This window comes from Hesperophylax consimilis, chromosome 11, assembly GCF_061612785.1.
Source record: "Hesperophylax consimilis isolate HC1 chromosome 11, BYU_Hcon_1.0, whole genome shotgun sequence".
In the NCBI taxonomy this organism is placed as follows: Eukaryota; Metazoa; Arthropoda; class Insecta; order Trichoptera; family Limnephilidae; genus Hesperophylax; species Hesperophylax consimilis.
In genome coordinates, this window is record NC_142846.1 from 19,173,490 (window position 1) to 19,196,553 (window position 23,064).

The window sequence follows — 23,064 nt, forward strand, 5'->3', positions numbered from 1 at the left end:
ATCAAATGTCCTCCCTTTAAAGGAGAGTAATTTTTTGGCAATTTTTGCAACACCAGTTTGTCCGGTTCTTACAATGTGACAACTTACTTAACATTTTATCTCTTTCGTAAATCATCATTAAGTTTTCACAATCTCTCTTAATTCCTTATTTTAATTTTGAGGATTTTTTAGCAACTTTAATTTTTCTGGTTTTTAGAAAGTTTTTTTTATTATCTTTACTATGATTATAAATCATAATTTTTCACGTAATAAAATTTCCTCATATTTTAATTTTAAAACAATTCATCTAGTGTTTACCTATATGGTTTTTACCTACTTATTAATTTTATTTTTTATTTATCTGTTATCCTCAACATTTTTACGTCTTACTAGTGTAAAAACAACCAACCTCCCCGCTCTTGCCCAAGTACATGACATTTTATAAGGATTTGAAAAGTTTCGCGCCAACAATACTTAAGGGTCGTTTGGTGGTAAAATATTTACTCTTCGATATCTTTACTCTCTTATTACAGATGACAAGTGACGATCAAGTTTTTTGAACGTCCATTTTTCTGTGATTATTCTGATCGATAGATTAATTATTTTTATTGCAATTCTATTGCAAATATTGTTAAATTTTACAACAGTTGTTTGATGGTTTCCCCTTCGGTCACCAGCACAATTTGATATTTTACGGTGTGTCAAATATATCTTTCATATAAATAGAATAAATACAATTAACGATATAAATCAAGGAAAGAATTTGGACAAATAAAATTGTTTGAACTAAAAACCTGTTTTGTTTGAAATTTAGATGCCCCCCTTCCCGCTCTAAAGCTGTCAAAACTACAATGAAAATCACGTTGGGTTATTTGTGTTTCAAATAGAATAGACTTTAAAGGAATATTTATTTCATTGAATATGTACTAAAGTAGCTGGTAAACTGACAATTTAAACAAAATATTAAGCATTGAAATACCCAGGTATTTAGTTTGCATTTGATCCCCTCTCCCGCAAAGAGCTCTCAAAATCACACTGAACTGTTTTAATAAAGAATTGAAATGGTTTAAAAAATCCTTATTTTTTAAAAAAAATGTAATAAAGTAAACGATAACTTTAAAATGTACTGCAAACTCGATTAGTTAGTTTTGGTTATGTTATTATTTTCAATACATATAAAAATATACAATACATTCTCATCACTTTGACGTGTCGAGGTGAAAAGCACATCGTGGACACTATTCCACAAAAAATGATTTGATATTTTTTTAAGAATTAGAAATTTTCTAGGTTTCCTACAATACCGTATATCCTACAAATATTGGAGAGGGATTGAATTTCATTATATGATGTGAACGTGTTAATGATGCAGTTTAGATGACAGAAAAATTTAATACTCAAGTTTAGTTTGTGTATTTAATGTTCGGAGGTTCCTTTGAACCAAGTCATAATACACAACACCAGCAGGTGGGCGGCTCGCTCAGGCGCTCTGTTCCTACAGTTGGCCGTGGGCGGATCACATGGGCGGGAGCTCATTCAGCTCGCGTCAGTCGCCGCCGCCCGACTACCGCCGGACTCGCTCTCACAGCTAGCTATTGCAATCCACCCGAACTAGCTGACGGGCATAAGGCAAACCTGGGGATCGGGCTTACATGTTAACGGGCACTCGTCAATCGTAGAATTCTGGCTCGACAAACCTAAGAATCGGGCACACGAGAACTCACCTGAGAACCTGACCAACAGGCACTCGACCAACTTAATAATAGGGATAGCAAGCACTCGACAAACCTGGATATCTGGCTAACGGGCGCTCGACAAACCTAACAATCGGACACTCGCGAACTCACCTAAGAACCTGACCAACGGACGCTCGACAAAGCTGGGAATCTGGCTAACGGACACTAGACAAAACGGGAAACATGTTGGTCAAATGGCGAAGATTACCCAATTAGTAAAAGTAATTATATAAATAAAACGTTGGTTGCATAATATAACTGAATAACAGACAACATTGAATAGTGCCAAGGGAACCTTAAAACTAGCTTTATTTGTATATTTTGAAATGTTTTCAAGATGCTTTAACTTTGTGCAGTCTTTATTAAAAACGAAATATTTTTAACAACAAACAAGACAGTTACCACATTGTAATTCTAAGGCTTTAAAATTTAGACCTATAAAACCTGTTTATCACTTCTTCGGTGTAAATTCAATTTCCCTTTCTCCGCAAGTAGTCATTTTCTGCGGTACAAATCTTAAACCAATATTATTAATTCCTAACACTTTTGGCAATTGATTATTTTTTTCCATAAACAATTAACTATTTTGCTTGCAAATGACATTGTAAGTATTTTTCGTTTGAATAACGTTAACTCAAAGTTCCCACTCAAGTTTCAAAACCCAAATTGCTAACTATCTCTTTGTAATTATTAACTTTACTATTATACTTAAGTAACAAAAACAAGTAAAGATAGATGTTTTGGAGAGCTTAAAACTTTTTCGAAGAGGGTATTATGATTTATATAAATAAATAAAAATGGTTTTCAACTCCGAGGTACAAAGGCTTGTGAAAAATAATGATGATCGTAATGTTTTTTTTTTTTAATTTTTTTCAGATTTACTGTAGCTTTTTATTTGGATTATATGAAGCTATCATGTAGCACATCAATTCATGTCAATATGGATAAATCTTCAAACAAGTGATTTCGACAATATGTGGACCAAGTAATATGCATCAAATTTCTGTGAAAGAAAATCCCATCGTAACCAGAAGTAAACGTATTAAAATGAAACAGCAACATTGAAAAAATAATAGCCAAATAAGTGTTTATAACTTAAATAAAATATAAAGTGTAAAGAAGTGTGCGTGCCTATTCAAGGTTTATTATCTCGACCGGAGCTTATAAATGTTGTGATATTTTTAATTAGTGTATTTCACTTTGAATGGTGTCCTTGTTAAAGTGTAAATCTTCCTGTGCCAGTCAATTGTCAATCTTCCTGTGCCAGTCAATTGTCAACAAATCTTATGATAATATTTAAATCCAATCATTTTCTCAATTTATCAATAGTCAATATTGAGTTGATTTAAGTGTTTAAATGTTGTCGGTATAAATAAGAAAATCAATTATATACATTTGTGATCGTATCATATTTGATACAAACTAAACATTTAACCCTCCTTAATATTCACATAAAAATTTTAAATTAATTACTTGTTTAACATTATTGTGAAATTTAAATATTTGTGTGATAAACTAAGTGTGAAACTATAAATATAAAAAAAACATCGAAATTGAATGTAATTTAAATATTATTTGCCAAGTGACATCGTATTTAACAACTTAATAAATAAATAGGGATGTTGATAACGATCGATTTGTAATCGACTACAACTTATGGTCGCGCGTGAGTCGCAGGTTACGGAGAGGGCGGGCGAGGCGAACAGAGGTCTCAGGGCGGGTCGCAGGGCGGCATGCTGGCTCTGATGATGCGGCGGGAGGGCGACGAACCGCAGGACAGTCCCTTCCTCCCGCCCCCGCCCCCTCCGCGCCCGCGAGCCCGCCACACGGAGGAGTTCGTCGACATCTCGCAGGTGCAGCAGCTGCTGCTGGAGACGGGGCCGGGGCAGGCGATGGGCGGGCAGATGATGGTGATGGGCGGGCAGGGCATGATGGGCCAGGGGATGATGGGCGGCCAGGGCGGCATGATGGGTGGCAGGTCTCGCCAGCTGCCGCAGCAGCCCTACTATGTCCCTTGTCCGCAACAGAACGCTAGCGTCGAGGACTTGGTGGCTCTATGGTTTTCCGGAACACCAGCTCAAGGTAAGACTCATTTCAAGAGACTCATTTTTCAGTCAAAACCTTATTTCCAATGCTAAGATCTGCGTCGGTATTATGATATTTAAAATGAATATTTCGGTTCCTCACCATTCAAGGTTCTAACCACAGTTAGACAAATTCATAAGCAGGAATAACTCAAGATATCTTATTTTATACCAATTTTTAATCTAATTACTCAGTGGTTGTGGGATTCAAAAGTTTCTCAGCATATTTAGCATTGTCAAAAGCGCAAATCGTCCATAAAACTTATTTTGCGCATTCAAAATAAGTTTCAGTCGTATTATCCTTGTGCTAAGTATTTCTACTAAAATAAATTTAAAGGTTGCAGAAAAATCTTCATAATTATTATTCTGGTTTGTTCGTCATATTAAACCGGTTAAAGTCATATATTTCATGTCATGAATGTCGCACCAAAAATGAACCTTTTTAGCGGGTTCGTCCAAAACCTCCAAGATCACATATGGGGTTTTGGTTCTTTCAGGCGTCGATAATAAAAACGTTGAAGATGATAAAGCAGCGCTGAATTATGTAACAAAAATTCTCAGATGGGAAAAGAAAAATACGAACACATGAATTGAAAATGCTACATGCATTCGATTAAAAGAACATTATGATTGAATGAATTAACTGGTGCAATATCTCTCGCCATTGCAGCACAGTAGTTCAAACGTTTGGATATTACCATTATAATGGGCATATGTGCAAACTGTATGGTAATATTTCAAGTGACGCCTCGCGTTTAATCTAGTAGTCTAATCTGGTGAAAGAAATATCTATTTGATTCTGGTAAATTATTCTTGCTGGTTTATTTCTTTTGCTTCCTATTTATTTAATTCACTTAGTAAACTGTTGTTTACTTCTTTATGCTTCACTGTTATTCTGCAACAATTTTTCAACAGTTAGAAATCGTGGTGATAAAATGAGATGTGTGAAACAATTTCTCTATCTCAGATCAAATAGATGAACTGGTAGTTAATCTGTGAGATGATTCATGGAATATGAAATGGATTTAGCGCCAAAGAAATATCACAGTCTAACATAAATTTAACACACATTTCTTTAATATGCAAAATGTTCGAGAAACCCCTTTTTAGATTTTAATTTCTTCGGCATGACATCAGCATGAGCATGAGTCCAGGAGCCAGTAAAGCTCTGGAATTTCTTCATTTATTGTTTGGTCAAAGGAATTTAAGGTATGGGGAGTGGTGAGGAAAGAAAAGATTAGGAAGTACCTACCGAGATAATCAGACCTTGTCACTAAGCAAAGTTGTAAAACATTAAACAAATTTTGATTAATAATGTTGGTCCCTCACCCGGATGATTTAGTTCCTTCATTCATCAATTTCAAAGTTAAAATTCAAGTTCTGTGAAACTTCTATTCAAGTTCTGTTGTCATTTCATAATGGGCTGATTATGTCACAATACCTTGTAAACAACAGAACATGGATTGGACATAACTTGAAATTTAATTATATTGTTTGTTAAGCAATCTGTCCTTAGAGTCAAAATCAACAGGCTTCTTGACTGGAATATATTCTCATATTGGCTGTTTTTAAACAATATCAAAAATTACTTGCAATTCGGTAATGAAATACTGGGAAGACCCAAAATGCATAGGACGCGCTTAATTACGGAGGCAATTAAAATTCACAAAACCTATTAATATTGACGCAGGGGCTAAGCATAGCACATCATGATTTCCGGTACATGATGGTTACACCAAAACAAAATGTCGAAAACCACAATAAATTCATTAACTATCGTACCGGCCCCAAAAGGGATTAACAAGCGCAATCGAATCCTAACATAGTATCGTCACTTCTACTTACATTAACACACTTCACTACAGTCTACATTCATTATCTGCCCTAATGGTGGATACTATAACGTTGTCCAAAACGTTGGCTGAAGAAGATGTAAGTGCAACACGGCCAAATAACCCAAAAATTAATCGCTATGGCAGCAAACATGTTAATATTAGTGACAGTGAATCGTCATAATAAATAGGTATTGCAATCATTAATCTAGTCATACATATAAACATATAAAACATTTTATATAGATAATAATTATTGCATTCAAATGCGTTAAGAGGGGTCGGAAGCCGCTTATGGATTTGCCCGTGGCCAGGAGTTGGTTGCTGCGCCACTGCTAGGCCGAGTGCATTATAAATTCATCACACTTGCAATAGTATGTTATTGCAGTCAATTTAATTTCATGTTCGCTGGCAAGCGACAAAAATTAATAACGGCTTGCTCGCGGTATGAAATTATTGCATTAATTTCTACGTCTGCACACTTGGCGCTGTAGATTTCTTCAAAATTCTCTAGAAGTCTCCAGCTTGGATTCTCCGTATTATATATTATGTGTAAAGAAGCAAGGCAGCAATGTCCACTTACTTGATATCTATTTTTAAACATTAAAAAACGTATATTTATTTTCTTCCTCGAATACATGGTTGATGTTTTTCTTTATTACTGTTTCAAATAGTTTCTAGTTTCATATATTAGTATCTAATCTCTAAGAAAAAAACATTTCCAAATATCAAGAATATAGCTTTGTACTCGATGAACTACGTAGGTAAAGTTAGTTAAATATATTTAAAATTTATGTTCACATCTTTTTTTTATGTGATTCCCAACTGCTACAACCGTCTGGAGCCAGTGAGCCTATGGCATCCCCATTTGTGGTATATTGGGAGGCTGAAGATAGTGGTGAGGGAAAGGATATGGGGATGAGGAAAGTGAGGAAGTACATGGCTATTCACATCTGGTTACCAAACATGGCTAAAGCCATTTCAAGCGACGTTTAAATTCTGAATGGTGGTCTTACACCAGAGCGATACTGATAGTATCTTCTACTCTTGAACGTGCCGTAAATATACAATATATAATTTTTAATGAGTAATTTGTGAAATAATACAAACTAATCAAATTAAATTTACTTACCGCCAGAAAGCATCCGACCATGGAGGCTGTCTGGGATAAATGAAAAATAATCGTTAAAATACGCCAAAAAAGCTAATTGCTTGTATAAGTTATCGCTTTAACTTATCATTGAATCACTATTAACTTATTTGTCACCACAATACAATAATTATTTCGCAATCAAATAGTTTTAAAAATTCTTTTTTATTTTTTTTTAGTAGAAGCTGCCGTACGATTTACAGTATAAGCCGCCAAGAATGACTTGAAAATTAAATAAATTGTTTACCCAATATCAGCACCGGGATTGGTTACTCGAATATCAACCAAAACCGAGTATCTTACCCACCGCGTTGAATCATAAAAACATATCCTAAAAAAGATCAACCAAAATTTTTACTTTTTTTTATTCTACTGGTCTGAAATCAGTGCAATCCACGCCAAATTTTTTGTGAAATATTTCTTTATTTTCAGACTTATATTCATATATTCCTTTAAGGCGATGCACTACGTCGTGTAGTATTTTAAATTGAGCCGCTATCAATAACAACCCTTACGAAGATGGCGAAAAGGTTTAAATTCCCGCTTAACACCATCCGCCTGTTTTGATTTATGCAACAAAAAACATGGCCAAAAAGTGCCTTTTATTTTATTTTGTAGATGTTCAGGCATAATTATTTTTTTTCATTTTATAAATAACTTAATTTGCCATATTATACAATAAAATCATAACCGAAAATGGGTTCCTAAGTAGAAGATTTTGAACTTTAAAGCAGTTTTCATAGGCCTTATATATTATTTTTTCTGGGCTTATTAAAAGACTTATCTAAAAAATACTCGATTATTTCAAAGGCCAATATGTATTCTTCTCGCAGTATTTAATTAAAGCATCTGAAACATTTCTAGGCGACCAAATTTTCAAACCAAAAACATTTTGCATTACTACGTATGGCATCGCCTTAAAGTGCATCGATTTATCAACCAATCATTCGCGACGCATATAAACAACCCTGGCGATGATCGGCCCAAGTCGTTTAAAAACAGGAGTCGGCGTCCATTACGGGCAGATCGGCGGTCAGCAGGAACCAATAAATATATTGACCAATTTGTAAGACAACATAATTGGCAATCCCTTGACACTTAAGATTTAACGGTGGCTTCACTATCAGTCGGGAAAGGGATAAAGAAATGTGATAAAACATGTTATCAGTACGAATAATATTAATACTAGTTTGTAGATGTAGTTGATTTTTGATATTGATTGTTTTGATTTACTCTGAAAAATGGTGCTGTACAATTTTTTTATTTCCCTTAGTATCTCTTGTCGGAGAGCACCACTTATAAATGGAGAGTTTTTTGAAATGGCTTCAGCTATATTTGGTGGCTAGATTTTAATCTACCGTATAATTTAGTTTAAAGATTGAACACACTGCGATACAATGCGAAACTTACAAATGTACTACAAAACGTGTATTTCGAAGGCTTTAAGTTTATGAAATAGCAGCGTACTTGACTTACTTTAATCAGTAATTCTATTATTTAGAGTAAAACATGACAATGAAATTTTGGCCTGCGGTGACATTAGTTACGGTGACTTAGATTTGGGGTGAGTGACCAGTGAAGACATGTGAGAGAAATAAAAATAAAAAATTCTTTCAAATGATTTTTTTTTTAAATTTTTACTCATATTAATCGCAATAATTTAAGACTCTAAGTCAAGTACTTCCTTTACTATCATAATATGCTTTACAAAATATCTTCCAATATTGGTACAAAATTGGCTGGAATATTTTGCAATCAAGTTTCAGATATTTTTACGTATAATGCCAATATTAACATTTTTCAGCAGTCCAGCATTTTTTTTAAATAAATTTCTACCTTACCTACTTCTCAAAACAACAATCACTATATATATACTATATCTCTAACAAAACTTCGTAAATAAATTCTAATAAACTCCGTTCAATCTTTCTCATTCACAAAGATTTGTCAATGCCCTTTGTTAGAGTATCGTATGTTTACATAATAAATATAACTGCGTTCATTGACATCTGATCTCCCAACTGGATGCTGTAAATCCATTGATATCTGGACCACCTAGACTGCAATCGTAATTTGTGATAAGGCGGCTTAGAATACAATATGCATTCCGTGTGATCAATTCCGTTCGTCGTAAAACCGATAACGAAGCTTATATTATATGAATAACAATGTACCAGTGGCAACTATGAACCTGAATCATTCAAACGAACGTTCATTGACAACATCGCGTTTCACTTTAGCTCACTAGTTTATGGATTAGGACATGAGATTATTGAAATTACTTGACAGCGTTAATTGGGTTTAAAGTCTATGAAATGTAATAAGTTAACCTTGCTCTTTACCAGAAATATGTATTTATTTCTTCATGTTTCTAATATATATAAATATCAGCAAGAAGATTGCAAATTTAAGCTACATGAAAGTATAAAAAGGACATGGGGGCAGTTCTTTGTGATAGGCGCTAGAAGAACCGTTTTTAAGTGACATTTTCGATGGTCAATGCAGAATCGCTCTGTTGATTGGCGCGTAATCATCTAAATGCGCCCAATGGGTTAACTGGATTTATGTGAAAGTGTACATATCTTATATGAATGAATGAAATTAATTAAAAATAAGATTTTTACCGTATTTAGATGATTCATCTGCCAACAATTATTCCGGTTGACGTGTTATTTTCCCACTGATATTGTCTATTGGTAGGCAAAATAGCATTTTAACTTTATCATTTATGAGGAGTGTTTGTCTATTATTCTACGACCAGACCAGCTTATTGAAATAGTAACTTTTGACGTGAGATTTTATGGTCTCTCATCGTATCGTTGTGCAAACAAAGCGAAATCTAATACTCCTGTCTGGCGTCGTGTAGATCTCTCGTTTTCAGTATGCATGCATTTTAAATACAAAAAAAATATACTTAATAATCCATGAATTTTAGAAAAAGATTCTGCATTAACAGGATTCATTATTTTAAACCCCTCAGGATTTTGAATATTTTTGTCCAGTTTGCAGTAAGACGAGTTTTAATTATACTACATTATATTTTTCATCGTGCATAAAAACACTTTTTTAGAAACTATGTTAGCTTATCTGTCAAGTGTATGTGTTCAAAACAAAAATTATAAATATTGTCCAAAAACGCTTAAACTAGACCCAGTGAGAGCTTGTAAGTCCTCTCGTCCTGTTTCTTCTAACACGTCTTGTTTGAAAACGAAAAAAATAGAAGATAGTAGAATGATAACGTCATGTACGATCTCTCGCTGGGACTAGTATACCACATTTTCTAGAACATTTTTTACTCCAGACATAGAAATAAATGATGGAACACGGTGTTTCCAAATACATTACTTTTAATGGAATTTGTAAGAAAATTGTACTATCTCTTTTTATCTTGTTCATATAAAAATAAATTGTCAATTCTTCATTTTGTCTATTTTTAGGATGTTATTATTATAAATTTTTGACTTTAGCTGTTTATAGGATTTTATTAATCTGAATTGAAAAATAAGAAATAATAATAGTATCTACATTCAAAATAAATCAGAAACATTGCAAGCTGGGCTGAAATATCGTAAAAGCCGAGGAGTTAATGAAGGTAAGTATTGTAGTTAAGGATTTCAGATTTCCTAAGGAATTTCTTATTCACGGATTTTGAAACGCACTTTAAATGAAATAGTAACCCTCATTAAATTTACTGTTTCCCCACCTTTATTTCTAATACTTCTCGAAAAATTTTATTCAAAATAATAATATTTATCATGAGTAAAAAATTTTATCACCTTCAAATGAAGCCGGCCTAGTAAAATAACTCAAACACCGACCTGCATTCATTTTTCACTTGAAAATGCATAACATTCAAACTGCATTAATAACTTGGTATTTATTAATTCATTACTCGGGGTGTGTAATCTAGTAGCAATTAAAATACTTCATTAAGTGATGTCGAATCGCCCCCAACATAAATCAAAACCACTTAATTTACAAAGATCATCTCATCTTAACTTTGTGGGATACTACAATATATAAATATTTCATGTTTTTTTCTCAGTTGAATAATTTGAGTTTGACATTTGTGCCGCGGAGAAAACAGATTTATAACATCTCTCTCTGAACCCAGCCGGATTAAGAAATCTTTTATTATTTTTATTGCATAAGAAGTAGTAGTTTCTGATATATTTAAAGTTTTTTATCTTTAGTGTGTTGTAAGAAAAAAAAGAGTTTGTGTATCGGCAATTAGGTTTGGCGATGGCGTTATTGATGGCTATTTTATTTAAGTTTATTGTTTTAATATAACCGGTTATATAGCAACTCTGCCGTGAAAATACAAAATGATTCTTCTTGACTGCGAAAATTAAATAACAAAGACAAGCGAACAAACGTCCTGATTTCTGAAATAGCTGCGTAGCGTTTTTAAATAGCTACTTAATAACGAAACAAGAATTATCTTTATGCAGGTTAAATTAATTTAAATGAGTTTATTTTTACCTTCATCAAAAACTCATAGTCCTTCCGAAGGGGTTTAGTTACGTGTTTATTATATTACATAGGCTTTTAAAGGTATAGGTAAAATCATCACGATTTCCATAATATTTATATTTCGTTTATTGAAATCAATATGCATATTTATTATGTGAATTTCATATTGCAAGCATTGGGTTATACAAACCGCAATGATTGCAAAAGGATTATTTGCCAATATTGATAAAAGTTTGGCTTTGAAAGTTGTTTAGGAGCCAGTTATTTCACGAAATGTAAATTTTTTTGTTAAATAAAAACAATTTGTACAAATTTAGGGTAGTCCGACAAAGCTGTCATCTGGCAGCTTGTTTGTAGGTTCTACCGATTAAACATTCTACTAATAACAAGATATGTAGTCAGTTACATTAAGAAATTCAAGGATACGTGAAATTTTCATTAATTAACCACAGATTTACTATTTTAGGGCATAGTCTCTCTTTTTATTCAAATTTTAAATTTTTAATGATTTTATTGAAAATCACTGGAATTATGTATTCAGGAGTACGGCTTCCATATTCATTTAATACTCGAAGAGTTTTTAGGCCCTTTCCTTCTTTAAATCTTGTGGTACGTTTGTGTACGAGTGGGTGTTTGTATGAGCTTTCCTTTATGTTATCCATAATAGTAGTGAACCAAAGGTGACCTTTTATTGTAAGTAGGCTCTCTGATCCATATAGAACATTTAAGTCGTGTCTCTGACTGTAAATATTAGATGTGGCAATTTTTTTTACAATGGCAGTTTGTAAATTTTGAATATATTTAATGTAAATAGTGCTTGCGTGTCCCCAAGTTCGAATTCCATATCTAAGGATGTAATCGACCTAGGGCAATGAGGCAAAATAAATATTAATTTGTAAAAGTTACAAGCTAAGGATCTGAGCTGGTTACAAATTTTTGCCACTTTTTTTATCCCATTTAAAATAACTATCAACAATTATTCCCAGATAAGTATATTCATTAATGAAATCAATTTTTTCATAATCGCAAGCATTAACAATTTCTCTATGATATTTGATATTGCACTGTGAAAGTTCTATTCGAGTTCTGTGAAAAAGCTTGCCAATAAAGTAACAACAACACAACTTAAGTAGAACTTTTACTGAACTTGAATAAATACTTTAAAATTGAATGAATTGTTTAAGTTCGGTGAGTTGTGCAGATACTATTACAAGTTTCGTTAAAAAAAGTTTTTTTATTTTTTTTCTTTTTCGCGCAATTTTCCTTTTCAAAGTAATTTTTCAAAATTATGACCAAAATACTAGCTAATAATAAAGTGAATCAATTATACGACCCTGATCAGAAATATTTAAAATGATATAAGTTGGTCAGTAAAACCAAAAAAAAAAAAAATTATATGACAAAATCAGGTTATTTCCGTCACAGCTTGCGCACTATTTTCATTTGTGACTTTGAAAACATAAGTGTTGACCTTTAAAAAAGCTTTATAATTATTATTTGCGGGTATTAAATACACTATTTTATATTTGGAACCCGTACGCCAAACGCACGAAGCATTTGTATTAAATAAACTAAATTCTATAAAGTAGAAAAATTTGCGTAAAAAATCTTCAACTATTTATCATTCGCGTTATATGATTAATAATGTGTTCGTTTTAGCCCGTAAGACTAAAGATAAGTACATTGATCATCATTTTTTTGTCACTTTTCTTATTGTTTTAATCACTAAACAAATAGTCGTAACATTTAACACTTCTTGTTGTACGTGAGTATATGTGTTCCATGTTCTATTACTTGGTTTATAGAAGAGCTTATACTCGTACATTATGGTATCAAAAGTGATGATTATGTACTTATAAGTAAAATTTACAAAATACTAAAAATCCATATTTTCTGTAGGTTCATGAAAGCTTGAAATCCAATAGATAGGAATAACATAAAATAATGTACGTTCTTATCGCATGTCTTCTAATTCAAAGCTTTTGTTGTAGTAATAGTTACCATGCGGATTCGAAAATATGAGACTAACACCATTTTTTTAACAAAACACATATTGAAAAGCTTTGTAACTGTGGAAAGAAATGACGCTTTAAACTTAACATAATTGCATTTTGTTGAAAATCCCCAACAGAAAACGCTGAACAAATTTCACAAAGCGTTTTATTAAAAGGCCTCAAAGCTTACCCTACGAAAATAATAAGCTCTTTTTTAGTAAACTACGAGTAAGTAATTTGTCTGACTCTCCTTCGAGGGAGGAGACGCAACACCCAGCCTTTCAGACGTTACAGCTCCCATCACCAAAGCTGATAAGGGGGCATCGTTCATTTAAAATATTTCCTCGTTACGCAGCCACCAGGCCCGGTAGTAAACAGGTTGGAGTAAGAAGCGTGTGAGAAGAAGTAATTGCTCAAAACGAGTAGCAATTAGTCGGAGCCGCCCCGCGGACCTCAGAACCTACATAAGTGCGGAAGAATATTATGTAGATTGAAAGAATTCCTCTTTAAATGGAATTATTAATCGAGACCATCCATTTGTCTATTGGTTAGTCGGCCTGATTTGTCCGAGATAAATTATTGTTTCTGGTGATTGAATTTTTTGAAATATGAGACTTAATGCCCTTCGATGCAAAGTGAAAATTTGCCTTAATTTGTTTTTCTGATTTTCATGGCAAGACATTAATTTATTTGATTATAAATCATTCATCTTGTATACTGGATACATCCAAAGGTACACTCATTTGTATCATGGCAACCAAAAAAAATGTTAGGACTTTTGCAATATGAAGGCTCTAATTTGATTCATGAATAAAAGTTCCTTCAGCGACAAAACTTTCAGCAAAACATGTAGCAAGAATGAGTGGTAGTTGAACACCAAATAAGTTTCTTTATAATACGCCTGCAGGACGATAAAAGGGAGTTTGACGACGAAAACAGTACAGGTGACCGACTTCCTTGAAGTGATCAGGACTCTCCAAGAGTTGAAGCATGTTCGATGATGGTGATTTCAAGTACCAGCCGAAATTTCGAACCTATTTCTCCCGAATATAAAGCGAGTCATACACCTTTAAGAAACGGCGTCATTAATGCCGCCTTGATATAAAAACAAACATGTGGGTGACATTTTTTTCATTCCTTGTAAGTAAGTGAATTTAATCTATTTCTCGGTCAATAACGTAGCATTAAAATAGTACAATTCCAAACCGATTCTCACAAACACCTGAACTATTCCGATAGTGAAAACACGTCCGTTCAATACTCTGAATATTTTTCACATATCTGTCAATAAACACAGCTCGGGGAATATCTCAATGTAGATAATAATAGTGTTCGGAGGAGCGCGGCGTGGTGTGGTCCAAATATCTCGAAATAATATCTGTAGAAGGCGTCGAACATTATTATTTGACACAGAGCGGATCTTCCCGCCCAGCTTGCGGGTCCAGGCGATGCGATGGGAAGAATCTTCCATTAGAGGAAGGTACTTGACCCAAGCCGACCAACGTCTATTTCTTTCATTGGTTTGGAACGAGGTATTCACGCGTGTCCACGTTATTTGGATTAGATTTCTTAATTTAATTTGTATTTGAGATGTTATTTTATTTGGTAAGAACGGCTGCGCGGCAAAACGTCCAAAACTTAATTTTTTTCGTGCAAAACTTAATTTTGAATTTGAAGCCAAAATACCCAACCAAAGAACAAAATAATTTTTTTAATCAAAATGTATGACAAAATCTAGTAGAGATATGTTACTTTATTTATTTATTACGGGCAAAAGAATTCAATTTTTCATGATTTTGGAGGCAACTTTAACAATTATTTGTAAATTATTAAAAAAATGAAAACAAATTGTTTTCAATCAATAAACATAAATTAAATGTGATTAAAAAAACTATTTTTATTGGCGTAAATTCAAATTATGAAAGACTGATTCACTTTCGAACGCCAGTTTGTCGTAATAAATTAAAATTTCTACAAAAAAAACGCCGTTTTAGGATGTTTTATTTTTTATCATATAAAAGAATAGGTAGGGCAACATTGTTTTTTTAGTAAGTACTAAAAAATATAAAAGTTGCCTCTAAAATCACACAAAATATATTTTTTAATTGCATATGTATCAATTAGTAAAATAGTACAAATGAACACTTGTCATTCTCTATATTCTCTATTCGGTATTTTGTCCATCTCTTAAAACGTAGACATGGAAAATCTTGAACACACCTCAACCGATGAACACGGGCACTCCTGCTAAGTCACCAAACGTAGTGAACCACTTAAGGTGACCTGTGGCAGAGATATTGGTTATCAAATAAATGATACCCAAACCCGCCTCCCAAATTGGGAATCGGAAATCTTGTTACTACATGTGATTTGGATTTTGGCACTTATACATAAATTTATTATTATATTTACTGAAAAACAATTTAAAAACTACATTCAAAGCGCAATGGTCTTAGTAGATGCATTTCTCTCTATAAACTCTTTTTGTATCATGGAAAGTATTACACACAGAAAAACTGCCGTTTCGGAAAACAGTTTACCTTTGTTGTTTAAGAATAGAAGATAACCCGGACCTTTCATTATTTTGTATTCATTATTTGGTTAGAAAAATAATCCATTTTGCTGCGCGTTCGTTATTTGGAAAATAAAGTATTTTAAATATCGCTGGGCTTTCATTCAAATGACAATGTAAATATTACTTTTAATTGTTTCTGTTCCGTTCAAAGGCATTTCTATTTTTATATTCGCGATGTAGCGGAAATTGCTAAGGTATTATTTTTAAATGGTTTCAATTGGGAATGAGAACAGATTTTTTTGTCTGCTTACTCAAAGCTAACGCTTTTTTAGAACGGAAATTAAAACATGTAAGATTTTAATATTTGATCGCACGATTCTATAAATTATCAACGCACCAAATTTAACCCTTGAAATTGTGGATTTATATGCATTATTTATTTTGTGGTACCGCATGAATGTGAGAGGATATGGAACGTGAAGGTCTGGGAAGTGCCTTGTTATTCAGATACGTCAATACATGGCTAATACGTTTTCGAACGGTTTTATTTTCACCACCAGACAATCTGGCTAAAATAGAATTCTGTGCTCCGGATAATTTCACGCGAGGCCACCAACACAGGCTTCTGATTCTTCCCAGGTGCAGAACTAACTTACCAATTAATATTGATGCCCCTGTGAAGACTTACTAACTGCCTCGCAGAAAATTAACGAATATAAACATAAAGCATTATTCAATCTTATGTTTACCTACGTGTATCTTTTTTGTCCTACTTGTAACTTTATGTTATATTTTTTTTAGTGATTTCGCAATATATCGGTTTTCATACTGTTTTAATCATTGTAGTCTCTCACAAGGCGATATTAGGACTACCTTACGCTCCAAGATTTTACACCGTATTCATTAATTGTTCATAATGTTGATGCCATTGTTTGAACCCTCGACTTATGGATTCAGAGCAAATTAATCCAAAAGAGGACATTGAAGAGGTTAACCATTGTTTTCTAAGAATTTTGCATCCACATTAATCCAAAGTATACCGGCGACCTGCCACATTTAGTTGGTACAGGAAATCCTGCTCCGAGATCATGCTCTTGTATAATAAAGTTAATTCCTCAAATTGTTAATGGTGACTGCAGAATCAATTTAAAAGATACCGCACGCGTCTTCTGCTCTCCTTGTCTCCCGGGTCGTCTGGCACAGTCTGGCACTACTGACCACTGGAATTAACAAATTTGGATTGTGAGGTTGGTTTATTAAAGCGGTAGAAAGTTTTTTAATATTCTTTATATATTTTTTTACTTTTTTGTATTAAAATTGAAGATGACTTGTTTTGGAAAAACCCTTACTTCGTTTTTTGAGAATTAAAATGGTACGAGGCCCTCCATGGTCGAGGGGTAAGGCTCTCCAATTGGCGTATGTTTTGAGACTTAAGGTAGTGGGGATGTGTATGAGATGTGTAAGAGGAAGATGGGGAAGTATCTGACTATTCATATCTGGTCACGAAACACAGCTAAAGCCATTTCAAGCAATATTTCAATTTTGAATGGAGGTCTAACACCATGGTGATACCGATAGTACCCTCCACTCTGAACCGCAAATATACAGTATATTATTTTTTAATGAATGTATTGTGAAATAACACAAGTTAATTAAATAAAATTTTAACCTGCGTCGTCCGTATTCATAGGGACCGTAACCACTCATCCTTAAATTTGGTAAAAAATATATTTCGGTTGTGATGATGCTATTTGAAAACTGACGTGATATGCTTCGCTAAATTGGAGAGAGAATGATCACAGCATTGTTTAGTGTGATAAGTCAGTTTCCTGCCATTAACACTTTGCTCCCATTAGGGTTAACGTGAAGGAATTTCACGCATCTTCCCGCTATTCGTATTATCTCGTGCTCTCATGTACTCCTGGTAGGTGAGATGTTATTGCAACATGTCAAATCGCATTGAAGATTGATAAACTATTTTGTATTTTTTTATCTTAAATTTCGTTTCTCAATGAAAACTTAGAATAAAACTTCCTCGGTACTTTCTAAGCATTATTTGATTTTTTTTAAATTGTATTATGAACACAATATGAGTTTTGTGTTTAGATATAAAAATTATCTGTCCGAAAACTCGCTAATTTCACTATTTATGAAAAATTTCAGGGGAAATTTTTCGATGCTATAGATTAATTTAAAACTGTTTTTAACTAGTAGTTCTCTGAAAAGTCGACCTAACGTCCAAAAAAGCACGTTTATAATTTTCTCTTATTTATTAATTTCAAAAAAGTAATTATGTAATTCGTCCAAAGAAACGTCACAATCTCAATTACAATTATTTTTCAAACTTTCACCATGCAGTTAGGTACCATTATATTGATTATTCCGATTTCATAGACCGTAGAAGAATCTACAATCATGCAAACTCTGGCAGTATCCAACACGGCGATCATCTTGAAACGGAAACTTAACATACCAGCAAATTTATAGCAGACGAAATGTAAAACAGGAAACGCTACGCTCAGTCAAAAATAAGTTACCGGTCTGCTTAGATGAGATGAGATTACTACATTATAAAAATGACAAAAATTGTCACTTACACATTTTCAGATGAAAAATAAGAAATAACGATATAAAATATACACCAAAGACCCGAAATTGGCACAAGAGCATACGAATTAAAAATTATGCCAGGAAAGTACCTTCTCTATCTCTGAGATGACATCTCCAACTATATTGCCGGTGTATTTACGGATGTCACTTTCTACGTAGATTATATTTGAGTATCTCTCTGAATTCTTTATTCACGTGTCATAATAATCCAAGCTTTGGGATCAGATACATAAAAACCGCAATCTGCGTTCTCAAAATATACTGCTTCGGTTTGACCAAGCTTCTGATAGTTGATAACGACGCAGGTCTAAGAATTGACTGTCGTGAACTTGTATTCTCGGGAGAATGCATAGATTATGATAACTAAAGCAAAACCAATTCGTTAAAATGTACCATGGATTGTTGTCTGTCGAAAATACCTTTTAATAATTTTGGATGTTCTTTTCAATTACAACCCATAATTATTACAGCTTTCAAAATCGTTCCAACTAAAGATATTCTTTTGTTCCAACAGTCTGACAGTTAAAACGATCTTTGTTACTAATAAAACTACATTCAAATAAGCTACCCTCTGACATACCGTTTACCTAATTCAACATTTTATTCCGTTCCGGTAAGCAAGCAGCACTCATTCCCTCGCTGAACAATAAAGAGCTATTAATTTGAAAGCGCTTGTAAACCGTATTCACAATCTGGTTAACATAAATCAAAGACGCATAATTAATTCCACATAAGGATTGTTCGATCCGTAAGTTGCAACAATACCCTGTAGATTATGTTGTATTAAATCCATGGTTGTGTCTAACACGGTTGGAACAAATGCTACTTCGTCGGTGGCCGCAATATTAATAATATTGCTGCTCAATAATCATATATTTATTCAATAAGCTTCATGATAATGCGATATGCAATATCTTGGACGATTCGCGGAAGATTTGTCGTGTAAAAGAATCCGCTTTGTGAAGTTGTGTGTTAAACATTACATTAAATGTTGAATTGATGTGATGGGCTTATTATTACATTTATTACGAATTTGTAACCGAAAGCTTTCTATTTTACCTAACTATTTATTTGATCGTACGCGTGCTAACGCGCTACTTTAGTGTGTTCACTTTAACCACGATGTGTCAGCACAAAGTTTAATAACAACGTAGATTTTTTATTACTTTTAACCACTAATCTTCAATAACACATTGACATTGTAGTTACTATGGAAAAGTGCCGCTAATAAATTTGTTTATTTGTATGAGTATATTAACTGAAGAGGATAACCAGACAATTCAGATATTATTAAACTATCTTATTTTCCATTTAAAAAAAATATTTAAATACGTTTCTTTGTAACAGTAGTTTCTTTGATTATCTGTAGTTGTGTGTTAGTTTTATTCACCCATTACCAGCAATACCACCTCTTACTAGGGCCGCCGTTATCGTTCATCACTTACTTCTATTCAGACGAAGGCGAGTACTCCTGCTACACTTTCCCGACTTGCCCCTCGCGTAATCTTGCATCTTGAGAGAGTATAGAACAGGCAATATATTTTTTAAATCATTTGAATAAAATGTCTCAAATTAATTTAAATTAATGTGAGCATCTAATGGCTTACTCCGAAAAGCATTTCAATTACACGTTTATAGATTACTTTGTTAAATTGCATGACTGTATTACGTCTTAAGCACAGGATAATATTTAATTATACTACTGAGGAGTTCTAGATTTCTCACATGCCTGAGCGAAGTAAACTCTACCGCACCTGTCCCTAGAACAATCTTCAATTATCTCCAAGTCAAATGTCTCCGAGTCAAGTACGTAATGGTTTTAATGGTTGTAATGGGTCTCTCCTGCAAAGCGAATTAATGCTAGTAATTTGTTTGTAATAAGAGTGCATACATTATTCTCATGAATAATTCAACGGTGGAGGACTCAGAAATTTGAGACAATCGACTCGTTCTCAATAACGAACAACGCCAGGCCATTGTGAGGCAATAATTTATTCCTAGATTAAGCTAATGCGGAGCTTCGGTGCAATTAAGAGCTATTAGGGAAGGCAGACGAATTTATAGAAGGAATTCAATTTGATAATGGTAATACATAAGTAGTTGTCTTTCACCTGGCTTTCTGATTTAGGACTGTGAGATTTTTTCGTTCAGCGGGTAAGTCTGACATAAATATGTATTTGTTCAATTTGAGAATTCAATTACGTAAACCAAATAATGTCGTCAAGATTCTACTCTAAGGACTCGTAATCAACAAATCAAATTATAAATCAAATATACAAATTAAAAATAATATAACATTCTTAATTAACTTAATTTGACCAGTGAAGAGAAATATTCTCGGGTCTAAATGAGGAGCTGGTCTATTACTAATGCTTAAAAATAATAAAGGTGCACTATAACTGCTTGAAAACCAATCCGTAAAAAAAGTTCTTTTACTATAACACATCTATTTTCAAATGTCTTTTAAAAATAAAAAATGGCTAGAGTGATGATTAAATTTTCTTACCCAGGAACTGGAGTCAAATCCTGTTTGGTTAAGACCGAGATTTATTGCGTGCATTAACTATTTAATAAAGTGGTTTAAAAAAAATCATTTATTTGACATAAAACATTTGATGGAAAGATATGTACATTGTGTACAGAGCCAAAGGGGGTTGTTTATGTGTTGTGTAAACTTTATTTTTTTACAATAAAAACACATAAATTTGTTTTTGACCACTATTGTTTTATTTTCACTCTACCGGTTTCGGAAGAACCCTTCCTTCGTCAGGAGAATGTTAATTTTTTCTTTAATTTCTCGTAAAGACAAAAACCATTTTAAGAAACTAAATAAAATGATCTTTTAGATCTTTTAATTGAAATAGATTGTAATATTTTTAAATTGGCAAATTTTAATTTCTATTTTTCGCTTTTTGTTACAACAGGTAAAGCGTTAAATTGCTTTTTGCCTAGATATTTGTAATTGGGCTGAAAAGCTGTCGCGTGGCATGATTGCACTTTATAATATATTCAATTCATGTTTTCTTAAATCTTTTAGGAAAAAAAAAGTTTATGTTAACTAATTCACCCGCCATAACACAGGGTCATCCCTAGCATGGAGGGTGAAATATCACAAAAACCATATATACCCTCTAAATCTTGTATTAATAAAATAAAACAACTTCTTAAAGGTAAGGTGGTAAGTAAGTAAGTTTTTACCAGTAAGGTGGGTACCAGTAGTAACAGTCTATGGATGATAAGAAGCGTTTATCTTATGAATGAATAATAATAATTTATAATTAACTAACTAATTTTTGTAGAACTATATGGTAAACTGGCATGAAAAAATTTATCAGAAATTTAATTTGAAGTTTGGAAAAATTTCCCCGTAGTCTTTTGGTATACTCCCTTATATCGGGTCAAGAATTTAATCAAACAATGAATCACTTAAGAAGTTCACATAAATCTGGAACCAATAAACTCATTGTATTTGTTGGATTTATTTCCATCATTATTGGTAACGGAAGCGCCCACAATTAACTTTAATAAATTGAGACAGGTGGAATTATCATACATTAATGTCAGCTTATTCCCAGCATTATGTCGCGGGACGTAAAATTCTTTATGTTCTTGCAATCTTTGTTTTATGTCCCGGCGGTTAAATGTTTATTTGTTTTCCGATTGTTTTAGTTTCACTAGTATTTCGAACAAATTTAAATTTTCGCTTTAACTGGTCTATTTTGGAAAGATTGCTTGCATATTTTGCACGGGTGTGTTTAAGCTAGCTGAATCTATCGAAACTTTTAAAACAGTGAGTTTTGATACTAGTTTCAACATGTTTTACTAAACTATTTGGGAAAGAATTTATTACCTAACGTGCACTGGTATCCATAAGTTGTAATTAACTGATGTTATCGGAGCTTTTATTAGACTAGTTCAAAGATTTGAGTTTGTTCCTACACTTTTCACTGCACCTTATTTTTATGGATCGCAGTTTCAAATCCCGGCGTGCGCAAGTAAATTTAATTTCATTGATCTGTTTTATCTCACAATTAACTCCTTAAAATAATACATATTATATTTGCGGCAAGTTCCAGAGTGGAAGATGCTTTCAGAAACGCCCTGGTGTAATACCACCAAATTTGAAGCATTGCTTGAAATGGCCTTGACCGTATTTGGTGACTAAATCTGGATAGCCAAGATCTTCTCCATATTCCTCTTTCCTATCACTTTCTTCTCCACACTACCATAAGCCTTACAATACACTCAAATTGGGAATGCAATAGTTTCACTGGCTTCAGTTCGTTGAGACAAAGTGCAGTTTCACATAAAAAAGATGTTAAAAAAAACATACACAGCTGTTGGGAATTTTAATCAATACGGCTCATTCACAAAGAATCTTAGGACGGGTTGTTTCGGAGAATCTGAACAATTCATCAAATTTCAAAGTTCATTTTCTGGTTCTGTGAAAGACTTAGTCAAGTTCTGTTTTTATATCATTGTAGGCTAGTTGCTTGACAAAACTGAAATAAAAACAGAACTTGAAAAAATCTTTCACAGAACTTGAAAATGAACGTTGAAATTTGATGAATTTTTCAGATTCTCCGAAACAACCCGTCCTTAGAGTTCTGTATAATTCAAATTTTATCCAAGGAAGAAAAAAAAACTTCTGTGTAATTATGACCATGAGCCGTAAAGCTTTTGCTTTCTTT

General features: G+C 33.2%; 1 protein-coding gene across 1 annotated transcript in view; it reads left to right on the forward strand.

Moving 5' to 3' along the window:
* The first annotated feature begins 3,637 nt into the window (after positions 1–3,637).
* LOC149419886 (uncharacterized) overlaps positions 3,638–23,064 on the forward strand; it is a 90,177-nt gene continuing 70,750 nt past the window's right edge. Inside the window, exon 1 of the mRNA XM_089637072.1 lies at positions 3,638–3,797. Coding sequence (XP_089493198.1) covers positions 3,644–3,797 — 154 coding nt within the window. The 5' untranslated portion in view covers positions 3,638–3,643. The remainder of the gene's footprint in view (positions 3,798–23,064) is intronic.